At 40.1% G+C, this 22,460-nt stretch overlaps 1 protein-coding gene across 1 annotated transcript in view; it reads right to left on the bottom strand.

The window, feature by feature from the left end:
- LOC141171767 (uncharacterized) overlaps positions 1-22,460 on the bottom strand; it is a 179,263-nt gene that overhangs the window by 25,591 nt on the left and 131,212 nt on the right. Inside the window, exon 17 of the mRNA XM_073655411.1 lies at positions 608-20,757. Within this exon, the coding sequence (XP_073511512.1) occupies positions 608-20,757 (20,150 nt within the window). The remainder of the gene's footprint in view (positions 1-607; positions 20,758-22,460) is intronic.

The raw sequence follows: 22,460 nt of genomic DNA on the forward strand, positions 1-22,460 counted from the left end.
TATTTTATTTTATGTACATGTCCGATTTTTTCCTTAGACAGACACTGATCGCAGCTGGCCCGAATTTGATCCAATATTCAGATCACACTCGGCCATCCAAGTCAATGAGTCTATGGAAAACATTGGACTGTACTTGGACAACATCTGAGTGCAGTCCGATTTTCACGGACTGACACAATGGAGAACATGGAGATTTTTTTTTCTCCATCTTCATTTTAGCTGGGAGAATTGGATCACACTATGCTGACACTCTGATCAAACAATGAGTGCGTCATTCGCATAATCTGCTCGATTCTCTCCAGAGAATCTATGGACATCTGCACCTACCCCATAGTAAAGCTATTTGATGGAAAGCAAAAGAAGCAGAACAACAGGGCTCTCGTTCCATGCCCCATAGGAGTCTTATTGGCTCTATGCTAGGTATCCCACCATGTTGGATAATTTCTCTGTGTGGCTACTAAACCACCAGCACCGTTACTGACAGCTAAAAATATAATATATCATATATACCTTACAGTATTTAAAACAAAAATCGGAAGTTACACTAAAAACTTAACACCCTACAATAAAAAACTTAAATACAGTAAAAAACGTAAAGTTTACTTACTTATCAAAGCTGCCGTCTCATTTATTCCATATTTACAGTCACTTCCTGTGAAATCTCTGCTGCAAACACAAGAGCAGGTGCCATTTATGTTTAAGCACTGCTGGTTTTCCATGCTTGGGCACTGTAATTCAGTAGTACGTACAGATGTTTTAGATGGAGTAGATATTTTTCCAGTGGTTGTCACAATGGCAGTGGTATTAAGGATGCTGTGTGATGATGAAGAGGTTATTTTCACTGTGGTGTAATTTAGTGTTGGGGTCAAAGATGTTTGTGTGATGTTGTTGGAAGCAGAGGTAGAATGACTATTTTCAGTGGCTGATCCAGTTGGATTACTTAAGCTTACTGTCTTAATTCCAGTTGGTCTGGAAGTTGATAAATAATACCCAGTTGATAGATGAGGTGTTTCTTTGGTGGTGGGTTCTTGAGATGCTGAAGTCTCTGTTGTTTCTGTATGTAGTTGAGTAGATGTAGATGACAATAGAGATGAAGTATAATCTGTCACTTTGGAGGTTATGTCTTCTGAAGTTGATTCTGCCGAAACTGATGTGCTTGAGGAAGCCGATGTCGATTCTGTTACAGAAGAAACTCCACTTTCCTCAGTTGCAGTAGGTTTAGTTGAAAATGGGGAAAGTGTTGTGGTGGAGGTACTTTCAATCGGAAGAGTAATTGCAGCTGTTGGGGTTGAGGTTAGAGTGTTAGTCACTTCAGGAGAAAGTGTTTCTTCAGACATCAGTGTTGATATTTGTATTGTAGCTGGTGGTTCAGAAAATATAGTGGAGAGATGACTTGTTTGCGTAGTTGTTAATAAACCTTCTGAAGTTGTCTCTAGTAATAAAGTGGATGGAAGTGTTGACAAGGTAATTGTTGGTTCTGTTGAAAGTGTTCCACTTTCCTCACTTTTAGTACTAGTAACTGATTTAGTAGAAAACTCAGAAGTAAAGACAGTCTTCATTTCTGTTGGTCCAGAAATCGATATATGTTTCCCAGTTGACCGCTCAATTGTATGACTGGAGGTAGGTTCTTGAGATGCTAAAATCTCAGTTGTTTCGGTGTGTAGTTGGGTAGATGTCAGGGACATTAGAGTTGAAGTATGACCTATCTCTGTGGTAGATATCTTTTCTGTAATTGGTTCTGTGGACACTAGTGAGCTAGACGAAGTTGGTGTTGATTCTGTTACAGAAGGCATGCTAGTTTCCCCGCTCACAGTATGTTTGGTTGAAAATGTGGAAAGACTTTCAATTGGAAGAGTAATCGCAGTTGTGGAAAGGGTCTCAATTGTTGGAGCTGATGACAGAGTGTTAGTTACCTCAGGAGAAAGTGTCTCTTCAGACTTCAGTGATTCCATTTTTGTTGTACTTTGTGTTTCATAAGTTGAAATAGGAACATGACTTGTTTGCGTAGTTGTTAAAACAACTTCTGAAGTTGTGTCTGGTAATAAGGTCGATGAAAGAGTTGACAAGAAGGTTGATGGTTCTGTAGAAAATGTGCTACTTTCCTCAGTTCTGGTAAGGGTAACTGATTCAGTGGAAAGCACAGAAGTATAAACAGTCTTAATTCCTGTTGGTGCAGAAGTCGATATATAATTTCCAGTGGACAGATGAGTTGTTTCTTTGGTAGTGGGTTCTTGAGATGCTGAAGTCTCTGTTGTTTCTGTATGTAGTTGAGTAGATGTAGATGGCAATAGAGATGAAGTATAATCTGTCACTTTGGAAGTTATGTCTCCTGAGGTTGATTCTGCCGAAACTGATGTGATTGAGGAAGTCGATGTCGATTCTGTTACAGAAGAAACTCCAGTTTCCTCAGTTGCAGTAGGTTTAGTTGAAAATGGGGAAAGTGTTGTGGTGGAGGTACTTTCAATTGGAAGAGTAATTGCAGCTGTTGGGGTTGAGGTTAGAGTGTTAGTCACCTCAGGAGAAAGTGTTTCTTCAGACATCAGTGTCGATACTTTTGTTGTAGTTTGTGGTTCAGAAAATATAGTGGAGAGATGGCTTGTTTGCGTAGTTGTTAATAAACCCTCTGAAGTTGTCTCTGGTAATAAAGTGGATGGAAGTGTTGACAAGGTAATTGATGGTTCTGTTGAAAGTGTTCCACTTTCCTCACTTTTAGTACTAGTAACTGATTTAGTAGAAAACTCAGAAGTAAAGACAGTCTTAATTTCTGTTGCTCCAGAAGTCGATATATGTTCCCCAGTTGACCGCTCAATTGTATGACTGGAGGTAGGTTCTTGAGATGCTAAAATCTCAGTTGATTCTGTGTGTAGTTGGGTAGATGTCTGGGACATTAGAGTTGAAGTATGACCTATCCCTGTGGTAGATATCTTTTCTGTAATTGGTTCTGTGGACACTAGTGAGCTAGATGAAGCTGGTGTTGATTCTGTTACAGAAGGCATGCTACTTTCCCCCCTCACAGTAGGGTTGGTTGAAGATGTGGAAAGTGAGGTGGAAAGACTTTCAATTGGAAGAGTAATCGCAGATGTGGAAAGGGTCTCAATTGTTGGAGCTGATGACAGAGTGTTAGTTACCTCAGGAGAAAGTGTCTCTTCAGACTTCAGTGATTCCATTTTTGTTGTACTTTGTGTTTCATAAGTTGAAATAGGAACATGACTTGTTTGCGTAGTTGTTAAAACAACTTCTGAAGTTGTGTCTGGTAATAAGGTCGATGAAAGAGTTGACAAGAAGGTTGATGGTTCTGTAGAAAATGTGCTACTTTCCTCAGTTCTGGTAAGGGTAACTGATTCAGTGGAAAGCTCAGAAGTATAAACAGTCTTAATTCCTGTTGGTGCAGAAGTCGATATATAATTTCCAGTGGACAGATGAGGTGTTTCTTTGGTGGTGGGTTCTTGAGATGCTGAAGTCTCTGTTGTTTCTGTATGTAGTTGAGTAGATGTAGATGGCAATAGAGATGAAGTATAATCTGTCACTTTGGAAGTTATGTCTCCTGAGGTTGATTCTGCCGAAACTGATGTGATTGAGGAAGTCGATGTCGATTCTGTTACAGAAGAAACTCCAGTTTCCTCAGTTGCAGTAGGTTTAGTTGAAAATGGGGAAAGTGTTGTGGTGGAGGTACTTTCAATCGGAAGAGTAATTGCAGCTGTTGGGGTTGAGGTTAGAGTGTTAGTCACCTCAGGAGAAAGTGTTTCTTCAGACATCAGTGTTGATACTTTTGCTGTAGTTTGTGGTTCAGAAAATATAGTGGAGAGATGGCTTGTTTGCGTAGTTGTTAATAAACCCTCTGAAGTTGTCTCTGGTAATAAAGTGGATGGAAGTGTTGACAAGGTAATTGATGGTTCTGTTGAAAGTGTTCCACTTTCCTCACTTTTAGTACTAGTAACTGATTTAGTAGAAAACTCAGAAGTAAAGACAGTCTTAATTTCTGTTGCTCCAGAAGTCGATATATGTTCCCCAGTTGACCGCTCAATTGTATGACTGGAGGTAGGTTCTTGAGATGCTAAAATCTCAGTTGATTCTGTGTGTAGTTGGGTAGATGTCTGGGACATTAGAGTTGAAGTATGACCTATCCCTGTGGTAGATATCTTTTCTGTAATTGGTTCTGTGGACACTAGTGAGCTAGATGAAGCTGGTGTTGATTCTGTTACAGAAGGCATGCTAGTTTCTCCGCTCACAGTAGGTTTGGTTGAAAATGTGGAAAGACTTTCAATTGGAAGAGTAATCGCAGTTGTGGAAAGGGTCTCAATTGTTGGAGCTGATGACAGAGTGTTAGTTACCTCAGGAGAAAGTGTCTCTTCAGACTTCAGTGATTCCATTTTTGTTGTACTTTGTGTTTCATAAGTTGAAATAGGAACATGACTTGTTTGCGTAGTTGTTAAAACAACTTCTGAAGTTGTGTCTGGTAATAAGGTCGATGAAAGAGTTGACAAGAAGGTTGATGGTTCTGTAGAAAATGTGCTACTTTCCTCAGTTCTGGTAAGGGTAACTGATTCAGTGGAAAGCTCAGAAGTATAAACAGTCTTAATTCCTGTTGGTGCAGAAGTCGATATATAATTTCCAGTGGACAGATGAGGTGTTTCTTTGGTGGTGGGTTCTTGAGATGCTGAAGTCTCTGTTGTTTCTGTATGTAGTTGAGTAGATGTAGATGGCAATAGAGATGAAGTATAATCTGTCACTTTGGAAGTTATGTCTCCTGAGGTTGATTCTGCCGAAACTGATGTGATTGAGGAAGTCGATGTCGATTCTGTTACAGAAGAAACTCCAGTTTCCTCAGTTGCAGTAGGTTTAGTTGAAAATGGGGAAAGTGTTGTGGTGGAGGTACTTTCAATTGGAAGAGTAATTGCAGCTGTTGGGGTTGAGGTTAGAGTGTTAGTCACCTCAGGAGAAAGTGTTTCTTCAGACATCAGTGTCGATACTTTTGTTGTAGTTTGTGGTTCAGAAAATATAGTGGAGAGATGGCTTGTTTGCGTAGTTGTTAATAAACCCTCTGAAGTTGTCTCTGGTAATAAAGTGGATGGAAGTGTTGACAAGGTAATTGATGGTTCTGTTGAAAGTGTTCCACTTTCCTCACTTTTAGTACTAGTAACTGATTTAGTAGAAAACTCAGAAGTAAAGACAGTCTTAATTTCTGTTGCTCCAGAAGTCGATATATGTTCCCCAGTTGACCGCTCAATTGTATGACTGGAGGTAGGTTCTTGAGATGCTAAAATCTCAGTTGATTCTGTGTGTAGTTGGGTAGATGTCTGGGACATTAGAGTTGAAGTATGACCTATCCCTGTGGTAGATATCTTTTCTGTAATTGGTTCTGTGGACACTAGTGAGCTAGATGAAGCTGGTGTTGATTCTGTTACAGAAGGCATGCTAGTTTCTCCGCTCACAGTAGGTTTGGTTGAAAATGTGGAAAGTGAGCTGGAAAGACTTTCAATTGGAAGAGTAATCGCAGATGTGGAAAGGGTCTCAATTGTTGGAGCTGATGACAGAGTGTTAGTTACCTCAGGAGAAAGTGTCTCTTCAGACTTCAGTGATTCCATTTTTGTTGTACTTTGTGTTTCATAAGTTGAAATAGGAACATGACTTGTTTGCGTAGTTGTTAAAACAACTTCTGAAGTTGTGTCTGGTAATAAGGTCGATGAAAGAGTTGACAAGAAGGTTGATGGTTCTGTAGAAAATGTGCTACTTTCCTCAGTTCTGGTAAGGGTAACTGATTCAGTGGAAAGCTCAGAAGTATAAACAGTCTTAATTCCTGTTGGTGCAGAAGTCGATATATAATTTCCAGTGGACAGATGAGGTGTTTCTTTGGTGGTGGGTTCTTGAGATGCTGAAGTCTCTGTTGTTTCTGTATGTAGTTGAGTAGATGTAGATGGCAATAGAGATGAACTATAATCTGTCACTTTGGAAGTTATGTCTCCTGAGGTTGATTCTGCCGAAACTGATGTGATTGAGGAAGTCGATGTCGATTCTGTTACAGAAGAAACTCCAGTTTCCTCAGTTGCAGTAGGTTTAGTTGAAAATGGGGAAAGTGTTGTGGTGGAGGTACTTTCAATCGGAAGAGTAATTGCAGCTGTTGGGGTTGAGGTTAGAGTGTTAGTCACCTCAGGAGAAAGTGTTTCTTCAGACATCAGTGTTGATACTTTTGCTGTAGTTTGTGGTTCAGAAAATATAGTGGAGAGATGGCTTGTTTGCGTAGTTGTTAATAAACCCTCTGAAGTTGTCTCTGGTAATAAAGTGGATGGAAGTGTTGACAAGGTAATTGATGGTTCTGTTGAAAGTGTTCCACTTTCCTCACTTTTAGTACTAGTAACTGATTTAGTAGAAAACTCAGAAGTAAAGACAGTCTTAATTTCTGTTGCTCCAGAAGTCGATATATGTTCCCCAGTTGACCGCTCAATTGTATGACTGGAGGTAGGTTCTTGAGATGCTAAAATCTCAGTTGATTCTGTGTGTAGTTGGGTAGATGTCTGGGACATTAGAGTTGAAGTATGACCTATCCCTGTGGTAGATATCTTTTCTGTAATTGGTTCTGTGGACACTAGTGAGCTAGATGAAGCTGGTGTTGATTCTGTTACAGAAGGCATGCTAGTTTCTCCGCTCACAGTATGTTTGGTTGAAAATGTGGAAAGTGAGCTGGAAAGACTTTCAATTGGAAGAGTAATCGCAGATGTGGAAAGGGTCTCAATTGTTGGAGCTGATGACAGAGTGTTAGTTACCTCAGGAGAAAGTGTCTCTTCAGACTTCAGTGATTCCATTTTTGTTGTACTTTGTGTTTCATAAGTTGAAATAGGAACATGACTTGTTTGCGTAGTTGTTAAAACAACTTCTGAAGTTGTGTCTGGTAATAAGGTCGATGAAAGAGTTGACAAGAAGGTTGATGGTTCTGTAGAAAATGTGCTACTTTCCTCAGTTCTGGTAAGGGTAACTGATTCAGTGGAAAGCTCAGAAGTATAAACAGTCTTAATTCCTGTTGGTGCAGAAGTCGATATATAATTTCCAGTGGACAGATGAGGTGTTTCTTTGGTGGTGGGTTCTTGAGATGCTGAAGTCTCTGTTGTTTCTGTATGTAGTTGAGTAGATGTAGATGGCAATAGAGATGAAGTATAATCTGTCACTTTGGAAGTTATGTCTCCTGAGGTTGATTGTGCCGAAACTGATGTGATTGAGGAAGTCGATGTCGATTCTGTTACAGAAGAAACTCCAGTTTCCTCAGTTGCAGTAGGTTTAGTTGAAAATGGGGAAAGTGTTGTGGTGGAGGTACTTTCAATCTGAAGAGTAATTGCAGCTGTTGGGGTTGAGGTTAGAGTGTTAGTCACCTCAGGAGAAAGTGTTTCTTCAGACATCAGTGTTGATACTTTTGCTGTAGTTTGTGGTTCAGAAAATATAGTGGAGAGATGGCTTGTTTGCGTAGTTGTTAATAAACCCTCTGAAGTTGTCTCTGGTAATAAAGTGGATGGAAGTGTTGACAAGGTAATTGATGGTTCTGTTGAAAGTGTTCCACTTTCCTCACTTTTAGTACTAGTAACTGATTTAGTAGAAAACTCAGAAGTAAAGACAGTCTTAATTTCTGTTGCTCCAGAAGTCGATATATGTTCCCCAGTTGACCGCTCAATTGTATGACTGGAGGTAGGTTCTTGAGATGCTAAAATCTCAGTTGATTCTGTGTGTAGTTGGGTAGATGTCTGGGACATTAGAGTTGAAGTATGACCTATCCCTGTGGTAGATATCTTTTCTGTAATTGGTTCTGTGGACACTAGTGAGCTAGATGAAGCTGGTGTTGATTCTGTTACAGAAGGCATGCTAGTTTCTCCGCTCACAGTAGGTTTGGTTGAAAATGTGGAAAGACTTTCAATTGGAAGAGTAATCGCAGTTGTGGAAAGGGTTTCAATTGTTGGAGCTGATGACAGAGTGTTAGTTACCTCAGGAGAAAGTGTCTCTTCAGACTTCAGTGATTCCATTTTTGTTGTACTTTGTGTTTCATAAGTTGAAATAGGAACATGACTTGTTTGCGTAGTTGTTAAAACAACTTCTGAAGTTGTGTCTGGTAATAAGGTCGATGAAAGAGTTGACAAGAAGGTTGATGGTTCTGTAGAAAATGTGCTACTTTCCTCAGTTCTGGTAAGGGTAACTGATTCAGTGGAAAGCTCAGAAGTATAAACAGTCTTAATTCCTGTTGGTGCAGAAGTCGATATATAATTTCCAGTGGACAGATGAGGTGATTCTTTGGTGGTGGGTTCTTGAGATGCTGAAGTCTCTGTTGTTTCTGTATGTAGTTGAGTAGATGTAGATGGCAATAGAGATGAAGTATAATCTGTCACTTTGGAAGTTATGTCTCCTGAGGTTGATTCTGCCGAAACTGATGTGATTGAGGAAGCCGATGTCGATTCTGTTACAGAAGAAACTCCAGTTTCCTCAGTTGCAGTAGGTTTAGTTGAAAATGGGGAAAGTGTTGTGGTGGAGGTAATTGCAATCGGAAGAGTAATTGCAGCTGTTGGGGTTGAGGTTAGAGTGTTAGTCACCTCAGGAGAAAGTGTTTCTTCAGACATCAGTGTTGATACTTTTGTTGTAGTTTGTGGTTCAGAAAATATAGTGGAGAGATGGCTTGTTTGCGTAGTTGTTAATAAACCTTCTGAAGTTGTCTCTGGTAATAAAGTGGATGGAAGTGTTGACAAGGTAATTGATTGTTCTGTTGAAAGTGTTCCACTTTCCTCACTTTTAGTACTAGTAACTGATTTAGTAGAAAACTCAGAAGTAAAGACAGTCTTAATTTCTGTTGGTACAGAAATCGATATATGTTCCCCAGTTGACCGCTCAATTGTATGACTGGAGGTAGGTTCTTGAGACGCTAAAATCTCAGTTGTTTCTGTGTGTAGTTGGATAGATGTCTGGGTCATTAGAGTTGAAGTATGACCTATCTCTGTGGTAGATATCTTTTCTGTAATTGGTTCTGTGGACCCTAGTGTGCTAGACGAAGCTGGTGTTGATTCTGTTACAGAAGGCATGCTAGTTTCCACGCTCACAGTAGGTTTGGTTGAAAATGTGGAAAGAGTTTCAATTGGAAGAGTAATCACAGTTGTGGAAAGGGTCTCAATTGTTGGAGCTGATGACAGAGTGTTAGTTACCTCAGGAGAAAGTGTCTCTTCAGTTTTCAGTGATTCCATTTTTGTTGTACTTTGTGTTTCATAAGCTGAAATAGGAACATGACTTGTTTGTGTAGTTGTTAAAACAACTTCTGAAGTTGTGTCTGGTAATAAGGTCGATGAAAGTGTTGACAAGAAGGTTGATGGTTCTGTAGAAAATGTGCTACTTTCCCCAATTCTGGTAAGGGTAACTGATTCAGTGGAAAGCTCAGAAGTATAAACAGTCTTAATTCCTGTTGGTGCAGAAGTCGATATATAATTTCCAGTGGACAAATGAGGTGTTTCTTTGGTGGTGGGTTCTTGAGATGCTGAAGTCTCTGTTGTTTCTGTATGTAGTTGAGTAGACGTAGATGGCAATAGAGATGAAGTATAATCTGTCACTTTGGAAGTTATGTCTCCTGAGGTTGATTCTGCCGAAGCTGATGTGATTGAGGAAGTCGATGTCGATTCTGTTACAGAAGAAACTCCAGTTTCCTCAGTTGCAGTAGGTTTAGTTGAAAATGGGGAAAGTGTTGTGGTGGAGGTACTTTCAATCGGAAGAGTAATTGCAGCTGTTGGGGTTGAGGTTAGAGTGTTAGTCACCTCAGGAGAAAGTGTTTCTTCAGACATCAGTGTTGATACTTTTGTTGTAGTTTGTGGTTCAGAAAATATAGTGGAGAGATGGCTTGTTTGCGTAGTTGTTAATAAACCCTCTGAAGTTGTCTCTGGTAATAAAGTGGATGGAAGTGTTGACAAGGTAATTGATGGTTCTGTTGAAAGTGTTCCACTTTCCTCACTTTTAGTACTAGTAACTGATTTAGTAGAAAACTCAGAAGTAAAGACAGTCTTAATTTCTGTTGGTCCAGAAGTCGATATATGTTCCCCAGTTGACCGCTCAATTGTATGACTGGAGGTAGGTTCTTGAGATGCTAAAATCTCAGTTGATTCTGTGTGTAGTTGGGTAGATGTCTGGGACATTAGAGTTGAAGTATGACCTATCCCTGTGGTAGATATCTTTTCTGTAATTGGTTCTGTGGACACTAGTGAGCTAGATGAAGCTGGTGTTGATTCTGTTACAGAAGGCATGCTAGTTTCTCCGCTCACAGTATGTTTGGTTGAAAATGTGGAAAGTGAGGTGGAAAGACTTTCAATTGGAAGAGTAATCGCAGATGTGGAAAGGGTCTCAATTGTTGGAGCTGATGACAGAGTGTTAGTTACCTCAGGAGAAAGTGTCTCTTCAGACTTCAGTGATTCCATTTTTGTTGTAGTTTGTGTTTCATAAGTTGAAATAGGAACATGACTTGTTTGAGTAGTTGTTAAAACAACTTCTGAAGTTGTGTCTGGTAATAAGGTCGATGAAAGAGTTGACAAGAAGGTTGATAGTTCTGTAGAAAATGTGCTACTTTCCTCAGTTCTGGTAAGGGTAACTGATTCAGTGGAAAGCTCAGAAGTATAAACAGTCTTAATTCCTGTTGGTGCAGAAGTCGATATATAATTTCCAGTGGACAGATGAGGTGATTCTTTGGTGGTGGGTTCTTGAGATGCTGAAGTCTCTGTTGTTTCTGTATGTAGTTGAGTAGATGTAGATGGCAATCGAGATGAAGTATAATCTGTCACTTTGGAAGTTATGTCTCCTGAGGTTGATTCTGCCGAAACCGATGTGATTGAGGAAGCCGATGTCGATTCTGTTACAGAAGAAACTCCAGTTTCCTCAGTTGCAGTAGGTTTAGTTGAAAATGGGGAAAGTGTTGTGGTGGAGGTAATTGCAATCGGAAGAGTAATTGCAGCTGTTGGGTTTGAGGTTAGAGTGTTAGTCACCTCAGGAGAAAGTGTTTCTTCAGACATCAGTGTTGATACTTTTGTTGTAGTTTGTGGTTCAGAAAATATAGTGGAGAGATGGCTTGTTTGCGTAGTTGTTAATAAACCTTCTGAAGTTGTCTCTGGTAATAAAGTGGATGGAAGTGTTGACAAGGTAATTGATTGTTCTGTTGAAAGTGTTCCACTTTCCTCACTTTTAGTACTAGTAACTGATTTAGTAGAAAACTCAGAAGTAAAGACAGTCTTAATTTCTGTTGGTCCAGAAGTCGATATATGTTCCCCAGTTGACCGCTCAATTGTATGACTGGAGGTAGGTTCTTGAGATGCTAAAATCTCAGTTGATTCTGTGTGTAGTTGGGTAGATGTCTGGGACATTAGAGTTGAAGTATGACCTATCCCTGTGGTAGATATCTTTTCTGTAATTGGTTCTGTGGACACTAGTGAGTTAGATGAAGCTGGTGTTGATTCTGTTACAGAAGGCATGCTAGTTTCTCCGCTCACAGTAGGTTTGGTTGAAAATGTGGAAAGACTTTCAATTGGAAGAGTAATCGCAGTTGTGGAAAGGGTCTCAATTGTTGGAGCTGATGACAGAGTGTTAGTTACCTCAGGATAAAGTGTCTCTTCAGACATCAGTGATTCCATTTTTGTTGTACTTTGTGTTTCATAAGTTGAAATAGGAACATGACTTGTTTGCGTAGTTGTTAAAACAACTTCTGAAGTTGTGTCTGGTAATAAGGTCGATGAAAGAGTTGACAAGAAGGTTGATGGTTCGGTAAAAAATGTGCTACTTTCCCCAATTCTGGTAAGGGTAACTGATTCAGTGGAAAGCTCAGAAGTATAAACAGTCTTAATTCCTGTTGGTGCAGAAGTCGATATATAATTTCCAGTGGACAGATGAGGTGTTTCTTTGGTGGTGGGTTCTTGAGATGCTGAAGTCTCTGTTGTTTCTGTATGTAGTTGAGTAGATGTAGATGGCAATAGAGATGAACTATAATCTGTCACTTTGGAAGTTATGTCTCCTGAGGTTGATTCTGCCGAAACTGATGTGATTGAGGAAGTCGATGTCGATTTTGTTACAGAAGAAACTCCAGTTTCCTCAGTTGCAGTAGGTTTAGTTGAAAATGGGGAAAGTGTTGTGGTGGAGGTACTTTCAATCGGAAGAGTAATTGCAGCTGTTGGGGTTGAGGTTAGAGTGTTAGTCACCTCAGGAGAAAGTGTTTCTTCAGACATCAGTGTTGATACTTTTGTTGTAGTTTGTGGTTCAGAAAATATAGTGGAGAGATGGCTTGTTTGCGTAGTTGTTAATAAACCTTCTGAAGTTGTCTCTGGTAATAAAGTGGATGGAAGTGTTGACAAGGTAATTGTTGGTTCTGTTGAAAGTGTTCCACTTTCCTCACTTTTAGTACTAGTAACTGATTTAGTAGAAAACTCAGAAGTAAAGACAGTCTTAATTTCTGTTGGTCCAGAAGTCGATATATGTTCCCCAGTTGACCGCTCAATTGTATGACTGGAGGTAGGTTCTTGAGATGCTAAAATCTCAGTTGATTCTGTGTGTAGTTGGGTAGATGTCTGGGACATTAGAGTTGAAGTATGACCTATCCCTGTGGTAGATATCTTTTCTGTAATTGGTTCTGTGGACACTAGTGAGCTAGATGAAGCTGGTGTTGATTCTGTTATAGAAGGCATACTAGTTTCTCCGCTCACAGTATGTTTGGTTGAAAATGTGGAAAGTAAGGTGGAAAGACTTTCAATTGGAAGACTAATCGCAGATGTGGAAAGGGTCTCAATTGTTGGAGCTGATGACAGAGTGTTAGTTACCTCAGGAGAAAGTGTCTCTTCAGACTTCAGTGATTCCATTTTTGTTGTAGTTTGTGTTTCATAAGTTGAAATAGGAACATGACTTGTTTGAGTAGTTGTTAAAACAACTTCTGAAGTTGTGTCTGGTAATAAGGCCGATGAAAGAGTTGACAAGAAGGTTGATAGTTCTGTAGAAAATGTGCTACTTTCCTCAGTTCTGGTAAGGGTAACTGATTCAGTGGAAAGCTCAGAAGTATAAACAGTCTTAATTCCTGTTGGTGCAGAAGTCGATATATAATTTCCAGTGGACAGATGAGGTGTTTCTTTGGTGGTGGGTTCTTGAGATGCTGAAGTCTCTGTTGTTTCTGTATGTAGTTGAGTAGATGTAGATGGCAATAGAGATGAACTATAATCTGTCACTTTGGAAGTTATGTCTCCTGAGGTTGATTCTGCCGAAACTGATGTGATTGAGGAAGTCGATGTCGATTTTGTTACAGAAGAAACTCCAGTTTCCTCAGTTGCAGTAGGTTTAGTTGAAAATGGGGAAAGTGTTGTGGTGGAGGTACTTTCAATCGGAAGAGTAATTGCAGCTGTTGGGGTTGAGGTTAGAGTGTTAGTCACCTCAGGAGAAAGTGTTTCTTCAGACATCAGTGTTGATACTTTTGTTGTAGTTTGTGGTTCAGAAAATATAGTGGAGAGATGGCTTGTTTGCGTAGTTGTTAATAAACCTTCTGAAGTTGTCTCTGGTAATAAAGTGGATGGAAGTGTTGACAAGGTAATTGTTGGTTCTGTTGAAAGTGTTCCACTTTCCTCACTTTTAGTACTAGTAACTGATTTAGTAGAAAACTCAGAAGTAAAGACAGTCTTAATTTCTGTTGGTCCAGAAGTCGATATATGTTCCCCAGTTGACCGCTCAATTGTATGACTGGAGGTAGGTTCTTGAGATGCTAAAATCTCAGTTGATTCTGTGTGTAGTTGGGTAGATGTCTGGGACATTAGAGTTGAAGTATGACCTATCCCTGTGGTAGATATCTTTTCTGTAATTGGTTCTGTGGACACTACTGAGCTAGATGAAGCTGGTGTTGATTCTGTTATAGAAGGCATACTAGTTTCTCCGCTCACAGTATGTTTGGTTGAAAATGTGGAAAGTAAGGTGGAAAGACTTTCAATTGGAAGAGTAATCGCAGTTGTGGAAAGGGTCTCAATTGTTGGAGCTGATGACAGAGTGTTAGTTACCTCAGGAGAAAGTGTCTCTTCAGACTTCAGTGATTCCATTTTTGTTGTACTTTGTGTTTCATAAGCTGAAATAGGAACATGACTTGTTTGTGTAGTTGTTAAAACAACTTCTGAAGTTGTGTCTGGTAATAAGGTCGATGAAAGTGTTGACAAGAAGGTTGATGGTTCTGTAGAAAATGTGCTACTTTCCTCAGTTCTGGTAAGGGTAACTGATTCAGTGGAAAGCTCAGAAGTATAAACAGTCTTAATTCCTGTTGGTGCAGAAGTCGATATATAATTTCCAGTGGACAGATGAGGTGTTTCTTTGGTGGTGGGTTCTTGAGATGCTGAAGTCTCTGTTGTTTCTGTATGTAGTTGAGTAGACGTAGATGGCAATAGAGATGAAGTATAATCTGTCACTTTGGAAGTTATGTCTCCTGAGGTTGATTCTGCCGAAGCTGATGTGATTGAGGAAGTCGATGTCGATTCTGTTACAGAAGAAACTCCAGTTTCCTCAGTTGCAGTAGGTTTAGTTGAAAATGGGGAAAGTGTTGTGGTGGAGGTAGTTTCAATCGGAAGAGTAATTGCAGCTGTTGGGGTTGAGGTTAGAGTGTTAGTCACCTCAGGAGAAAGTGTTTCTTGAGACATCAGTGTTGATACTTTTGTTGTAGTTTGTGGTTCAGAAAATATAGTGGAGAGATGGCTTGTTTGCGTAGTTGTTAATAAACCCTCTGAAGTTGTCTCTGGTAATAAAGTGGATGGAAGTGTTGACAAGGTAATTGATGGTTCTGTTGAAAGTGTTCCACTTTCCTCACTTTTAGTACTAGTAACTGATTTAGTAGAAAACTCAGAAGTAAAGACAGTCTTAATTTCTGTTGGTCCAGAAGTCGATATATGTTCCCCAGTTGACCGCTCAATTGTATGACTGGAGGTAGGTTCTTGAGATGCTAAAATCTCAGTTGATTCTGTGTGTAGTTGGGTAGATGTCTGGGACATTAGAGTTGAAGTATGACCTATCTTTGTGGTAGATATCTTTTCTGTAATTGGTTCTGTGGGCACTAGTGAGCTAGATGAAGCTGGTGTTGATTCTGTTACAGAAGGCATGCTAGTTTCTCCGCTCACAGTATGTTTGGTTGAAAATGTGGAAAGTGAGGTGGAAAGACTTTCAATTGGAAGACTAATCGCAGATGTGGAAAGGGTCTCAATTGTTGGAGCTGATGACAGAGTGTTAGTTACCTCAGGAGAAAGTGTCTCTTCAGACTTCAGTGATTCCATTTTTGTTGTAGTTTGTGTTTCATAAGTTGAAATAGGAACATGACTTGTTTGAGTAGTTGTTAAAACAACTTCTGAAGTTGTGTCTGGTAATAAGGTCGATGAAAGAGTTGACAAGAAGGTTGATAGTTCTGTAGAAAATGTGCTACTTTCCTCAGTTCTGGTAAGGGTAACTGATTCAGTGGAAAGCTCAGAAGTATAAACAGTCTTAATTCCTGTTGGTGCAGAAGTCGATATATAATTTCCAGTGGACAGATGAGGTGTTTCTTTGGTGGTGGGTTCTTGAGATGCTGAAGTCTCTGTTGTTTCTGTATGTAGTTGAGTAGACGTAGATGGCAATAGAGATGAAGTATAATCTGTCACTTTGGAAGTTATGTCTCCTGAGGTTGATTCTGCCGAAGCTGATGTGATTGAGGAAGTCGATGTCGATTCTGTTACAGAAGAAACTCCAGTTTCCTCAGTTGCAGTAGGTTTAGTTGAAAATGGGGAAAGTGTTGTGGTGGAGGTACTTTCAATCGGAAGAGTAATTGCAGCTGTTGGGGTTGAGGTTAGAGTGTTAGTCACCTCAGGAGAAAGTGTTTCTTCAGACATCAGTGTTGATACTTTTGTTGTAGTTTGTGGTTCAGAAAATATAGTGGAGAGATGGCTTGTTTGCGTAGTTGTTAATAAACCCTCTGAAGTTGTCTCTGGTAATAAAGTGGATGGAAGTGTTGACAAGGTAATTGATGGTTCTGTTGAAAGTGTTCCACTTTCCTCACTTTTAGTACTAGTGACTGATTTAGTAGAAAACTCAGAAGTAAAGACAGTCTTAATTTCTGTTGGTCCAGAAGTCGATATATGTTCCCCAGTTGACCGCTCAATTGTATGACTGGAGGTAGGTTCTTGAGATGCTAAAATCTCAGTTGATTCTGTGTGTAGTTGGGTAGATGTCTGGGACATTAGAGTTGAAGTATGACCTATCTTTGTGGTAGATATCTTTTCTGTAATTGGTTCTGTGGGCACTAGTGAGCTAGATGAAGCTGGTGTTGATTCTGTTACAGAAGGCATGCTAGTTTCTCCGCTCACAGTATGTTTGGTTGAAAATGTGGAAAGTGAGGTGGAAAGACTTTCAATTGGAAGACTAATCGCAGATGTGGAAAGGGTCTCAATTGTTGGAGCTGATGACAGAGTGTTAGTTACCTCAGGAGAAAGTGTCTCTTCAGACTTCAGTGATTCCATTTTTGTTGTAGTTTGTGTTTCATAAGTTGAAATAGGAACATGACTTGTTTGAGTAGTTGTTAAAACAACTTCTGAAGTTGTGTCTGGTAATAAGGTCGATGAAAGAGTTGACAAGAAGGTTGATAGTTCTGTAGAAAATGTGCTACTTTCCTCAGTTCTGGTAAGGGTAACTGATTCAGTGGAAAGCTCAGAAGTATAAACAGTCTTAATTCCTGTTGGTGCAGAAGTCGATATATAATTTCCAGTGGACAGATGAGGTGTTTCTTTGGTGGTGGGTTCTTGAGATGCTGAAGTCTCTGTTGTTTCTGTATGTAGTTGAGTAGATGTAGATGGCAATAGAGATGAACTATAATCTGTCACTTTGGAAGTTATGTCTCCTGAGGTTGATTCTGCCGAAACTGATGTGATTGAGGAAGTCGATGTCGATTTTGTTACAGAAGAAACTCCAGTTTCCTCAGTTGCAGTAGGTTTAGTTGAAAATGGGGAAAGTGTTGTGGTGGAGGTACTTTCAATCGGAAGAGTAATTGCAGCTGTTGGGGTTGAGGTTAGAGTGTTAGTCACCTCAGGAGAAAGTGTTTCTTCAGACATCAGTGTTGATAATTTTGTTGTAGTTTGTGGTTCAGAAAATATAGTGGAGAGATGGCTTGTTTGCGTAGTTGTTAATAAACCCTCTGAAGTTGTCTCTGGTAATAAAGTGGATGGAAGTGTTGACAAGGTAATTGATGGTTCTGTTGAAAGTGTTCCACTTTCCTCACTTTTAGTACTAGTAACTGATTTAGTAGAAAACTCAGAAGTAAAGACAGTCTTAATTTCTGTTGGTCCAGAAGTCGATATATGTTCCCCAGTTGACCGCTCAATTGTATGACTGGAGGTAGGTTCTTGAGATGCTAAAATCTCAGTTGATTCTGTGTGTAGTTGGGTAGATGTCTGGGACATTAGAGTTGAAGTATGACCTATCTTTGTGGTAGATATCTTTTCTGTAATTGGTTCTGTGGGCACTAGTGAGCTAGATGAAGCTGGTGTTGATTCTGTTACAGAAGGCATGCTAGTTTCTCCGCTCACAGTATGTTTGGTTGAAAATGTGGAAAGTGAGGTGGAAAGACTTTCAATTGGAAGACTAATCGCAGATGTGGAAAGGGTCTCAATTGTTGGAGCTGATGACAGAGTGTTAGTTACCTCAGGAGAAAGTGTCTCTTCAGACTTCAGTGATTCCATTTTTGTTGTAGTTTGTGTTTCATAAGTTGAAATAGGAACATGACTTGTTTGAGTAGTTGTTAAAACAACTTCTGAAGTTGTGTCTGGTAATAAGGTCGATGAAATAGTTGACAAGAAGGTTGATAGTTCTGTAGAAAATGTGCTACTTTCCTCAGTTCTGGTAAGGGTAACTGATTCAGTGGAAAGCTCAGAAGTATAAACAGTCTTAATTCCTGTTGGTGCAGAAGTCGATATATAATTTCCAGTGGACAGATGAGGTGATTCTTTGGTGGTGGGTTCTTGAGATGCTGAAGTCTCTGTTGTTTCTGTATGTAGTTGAGTAGATGTAGATGGCAATCGAGATGAAGTATAATCTGTCACTTTGGAAGTTATGTCTCCTGAGGTTGATTCTGCCGAAACTGATGTGATTGAGGAAGCCGATGTCGATTCTGTTACAGAAGAAACTCCAGTTTCCTCAGTTGCAGTAGGTTTAGTTGAAAATGGGGAAAGTGTTGTGGTGGAGGTAATTGCAATCGGAAGAGTAATTGCAGCTGTTGGGGTTGAGGTTAGAGTGTTAGTCACCTCAGGAGAAAGTGTTTCTTCAGACATCAGTGTTGATACTTTTGTTGTAGTTTGTGGTTCAGAAAATATAGTGGAGAGATGGCTTGTTTGCGTAGTTGTTAATAAACCTTCTGAAGTTGTCTCTGGTAATAAAGTGGATGGAAGTGTTGACAAGGTAATTGATGGTTCTGTTGAAAGTGTTCCACTTTCCTCACTTTTAGTACTAGTAACTGATTTAGTAGAAAACTCAGAAGTAAAGACAGTCTTAATTTCTGTTGGTCCAGAAGTCGATATATGTTCCCCAGTTGACCGCTCAATTGTATGACTGGAGGTAGGTTCTTGAGATGCTAAAATCTCAGTTGATTCTGTGTGTAGTTGGGTAGATGTCTGGGACATTAGAGTTGAAGTATGACCTATCCCTGTGGTAGATATCTTTTCTGTAATTGGTTCTGTGGACACTAGTGAGCTAGATGAAGCTGGTGTTGATTCTGTTACAGAAGGCATGCTAGTTTCTCCGCTCACAGTAGGTTTGGTTGAAAATGTGGAAAGACTTTCAATTGGAAGAGTAATTGCAGTTGTGGAAAGGGTCTCAATTGTTGGAGCTGATGACAGAGTGTTAGTTACCTCAGGATAAAGTGTCTCTTCAGACATCAGTGATTCCATTTTTGTTGTACTTTGTGTTTCATAAGTTGAAATAGGAACATGACTTGTTTGCGTAGTTGTTAAAACAACTTCTGAAGTTGTGTCTGGTAATAAGGTCGATGAAAGAGTTGACAAGAAGATTGATGGTTCGGTAAAAAATGTGCTACTTTCCCCAATTCTGGTAAGGGTAACTGATTCAGTGGAAAGCTCAGACGTATAAACAGTCTTAATTCCTGTTGGTGCAGAAGTCGATATATAATTTCCAGTGGACAGATGAGGTGTTTCTTTGGTGGTGGGTTCTTGAGATGCTGAAGTCTCTGTTGTTTCTGTATGTAGTTGAGTAGATGTAGATGGCAATAGAGATGAACTATAATCTGTCACTTTGGAAGTTATGTCTCCTGAGGTTGATTCTGCCGAAACTGATGTGATTGAGGAAGTCGATGTCGATTTTGTTACAGAAGAAACTCCAGTTTCCTCAGTTGCAGTAGGTTTAGTTGAAAATGGGGAAAGTGTTGTGGTGGAGGTACTTTCAATCGGAAGAGTAATTGCAGCTGTTGGGGTTGAGGTTAGAGTGTTAGTCACCTCAGGAGAAAGTGTTTCTTCAGACATCAGTGTTGATACTTTTGTTGTAGTTGGTGGTTCAGAAAATATAGTGGAGAGATGGCTTGTTTGCGTAGTTGTTAATAAACCTTCTGAAGTTGTCTCTGGTAATAAAGTGGATGGAAGTGTTGACAAGGTAATTGATGGTTCTGTTGAAAGTGTTCCACTTTCCTCACTTTTAGTACTAGTAACTGATTTAGTAGAAAACTCAGAAGTAAAGACAGTCTTAATTTCTGTTGGTCCAGAAGTCGATATATGTTCCCCAGTTGACCGCTCAATTGTATGACTGGAGGTAGGTTCTTGAGATGCTAAAATCTCAGTTGTTTCTGTGTGTAGTTGGGTAGATGTCTGGGACATTAGAGTTGAAGTATGACCTATCTCTGTGGTAGATATCTTTTCTGTAATTGGTTCTGTGGACACTAGTGTGCTAGACGAAGCTGGTGTTGATTCTGTTACAGAAGGCATGCTACTTTCCCCCCTCACAGTAGGGTTGGTTGAAGATGTGGAAAGTGAGGTGGAAAGACTTTCAATTAGAAGAGTAATCGCAGTTGTGGAAAGGGTCTCAATTGTTGGAGCTGATGACAGAGTGTTAGTTACCTCAGGAGAAAGTGTCTCTTCAGACTTCAGTGATTCCAGTTTTGTTGTACTTTGTGTTTCATAAGTTGAAATAGGAACATGACTTGTTTGCGTAGTTGTTAAAACAACTTCTGAAGTTGTGTCTGGTAATAAGGTCGATGAAAGATTTGACAAGAAAGTTGATGATTCTGTAGCAAATGTGCTACTTTCCTCAGTTCTGGTAAGGGTAACTGATTCAGTGGAAAGCTCAGAAGTATAAACTGTCTTAATTCCTGTTGGTGCAGAAGTCGATATATAATTCCCAGTGGACAGATGAGGTGTTTCTTTGGTGGTGGGTTCTTGAGATGCTGAAGTCTCTGTTGTTTCTGTTTGTAGTTGAGTAAATGTTGGTATGAAGTATGAAGTATGATCAGTCCCTGTGGTAGACATCTTTTCTGGAATTGTTCCTGTGGACATTGATGTGCTTGAAGAATATGATGTGAACAGATCTGGTAAGTTGGTGGACTGAACAGTTGAAAATCTTGTTGCATGTTCTGTAGAAAATGAGCCAGTTTCTTGCGTTCTGTGTGTAATATCTTGTTCTGTAGAAATTTCAGAAGTGCTGAGAGTTTGTAGTGGTGCTGATGTGCTTATTGAAGTCATGTATGATATTGTAGACATTTCTGTTTCACACCTCATTCCTGTGTATGGACTGTCACAGCTGTAGAAAAAAAATATTTTTTTTACAATTCTATTCGGCATAATACACTAAGGCCCCCAATCATCATTTGCAATTTTTAAGTCACTTTCCTTTTTTTTTTTCTTGTGGTATTTGCTGAGTTTATTGTACCAAATTCATGAAAGTGGCAAACACACTTTTTGAGTTCTGCGCATGTTCAAAAATGTTTTTTTTTCCAGTCTTTAAAATAGTTGTCCACTACTTATTGTTACCCCCCAATATATTCCCCCGGGGCTCCTATGTCATCACGTGACCCTCGGCTGTAGCTGGCTCTGACATCCGCTGATGTCACTTCATGGTTCCGGCTGCAGCCTGACATGACTCAGCGCTGCGTCCCCCAGGTGGATGCTGGGTTGTGGGCAGGGTTACCCCCCGTGTCTCACCCGGCATCCACTGCGCACTTTCCCTCTCCCCATTCTTTGTGAAAGTACGCGGTGGAAGCAGGGTGTGATGCGTGATGTGGGGGCAACCCCGCCCACAACCCAGTATCCACGGCGGGGACCGCGTCACTGATGTCACGCCTCACTTGACGTGACATCAGCGGGAGGTCACATGATACCTGTGAGCGGCCAGGTATAGCGCCACTCACAGGCAGTAACTGCAACGTAAGGTAATTACAAAAACACTTAGGGGTTCTGGGGAGATACATTGGGGGGGATAATAAAAAGTAGTGACCAACTTCTTTAAACATTGTTACATTGTTTATCCACCTGATAGGCGATAACTTGCTGATGCACGGGTATAACACCATTGGGACCCCCAGGGATCTTAAGATTGGGACTTTGGAACTTTGAGAATGGGGCTCTGCAACCTGATCCTTAATAAAGAGGAGGTGCACATGCACTTACTGCACCACATTCATTGTCTATGTGACTACCGAGCTTTGTACTTGGCAGTGAATTAGACAATGAATGGAGCAGTAGCCGCACATGTGCCCCTCCATTGGTATTGGGGCTGCAGAGCCTTGTTTTCGGGGTTCCAAAGCCCTAATCTCAAGTTCAATGGGGGTCCAAATGGTTAGTTCCAGTTCCCAGGCGATCAACAAGTTATCTCCTACCATATACTGTACAGACCAAAAGTTTGGACACACCTTCTCATTTAAAGATTTTTCTGTATTTTCATGACTATGAAAATTGTACATTCACACTGAAGGCATCAAAACTATGAATTAACACATGTGGAATTATATACTTAACAAAAAAGTGTGAAACAACTGAAAATATGTCTTATATTCTAGGTTCTTCAAAGTAGCCACCTTTTGCTTTGATGACTGCTTTGCACACTCTTGGCATTCTCTTGATGAGCTTCAAGAGGTAGTCACCGGAAATGGTTTTCACTTCACAGGCGTGCCTTGTCAGGTTTAATAAGTGGGATTTCTTACCTTATAAATGGGGTTGGGACCATCAGTTGTGTTGTTCAGAAGTCAGGTGGATACACAGCTGATAGTCCTACTGAATAGACTGTTAGAATTTGTATTATGGCAAGAAAAAAGCAGCTAAGTAAAGAAAGACGAGTGGCCATCATTACTTTAAGAAATGAAGGTCAGTCAGTGCGAAAAAGTGGGAAAACTTTGAAAGTGTCTCCAAGTGCAGTTGCAAAAACCATCAAGCGCTACAAAGAAACTGGCTCACATGAGGACCGCCCCAGGAAAGGAAGACCAAGAGTCACCTCTGCTTCTGAGGATA

The sequence above is a fragment of the Phyllobates terribilis genome, unplaced genomic scaffold, assembly GCF_046119375.1.
Source record: "Phyllobates terribilis strain yellow unplaced genomic scaffold, ASM4611937v1 Scaffold_12__6_contigs__length_324123572, whole genome shotgun sequence".
Taxonomy (NCBI): domain Eukaryota; kingdom Metazoa; phylum Chordata; class Amphibia; order Anura; family Dendrobatidae; genus Phyllobates; species Phyllobates terribilis.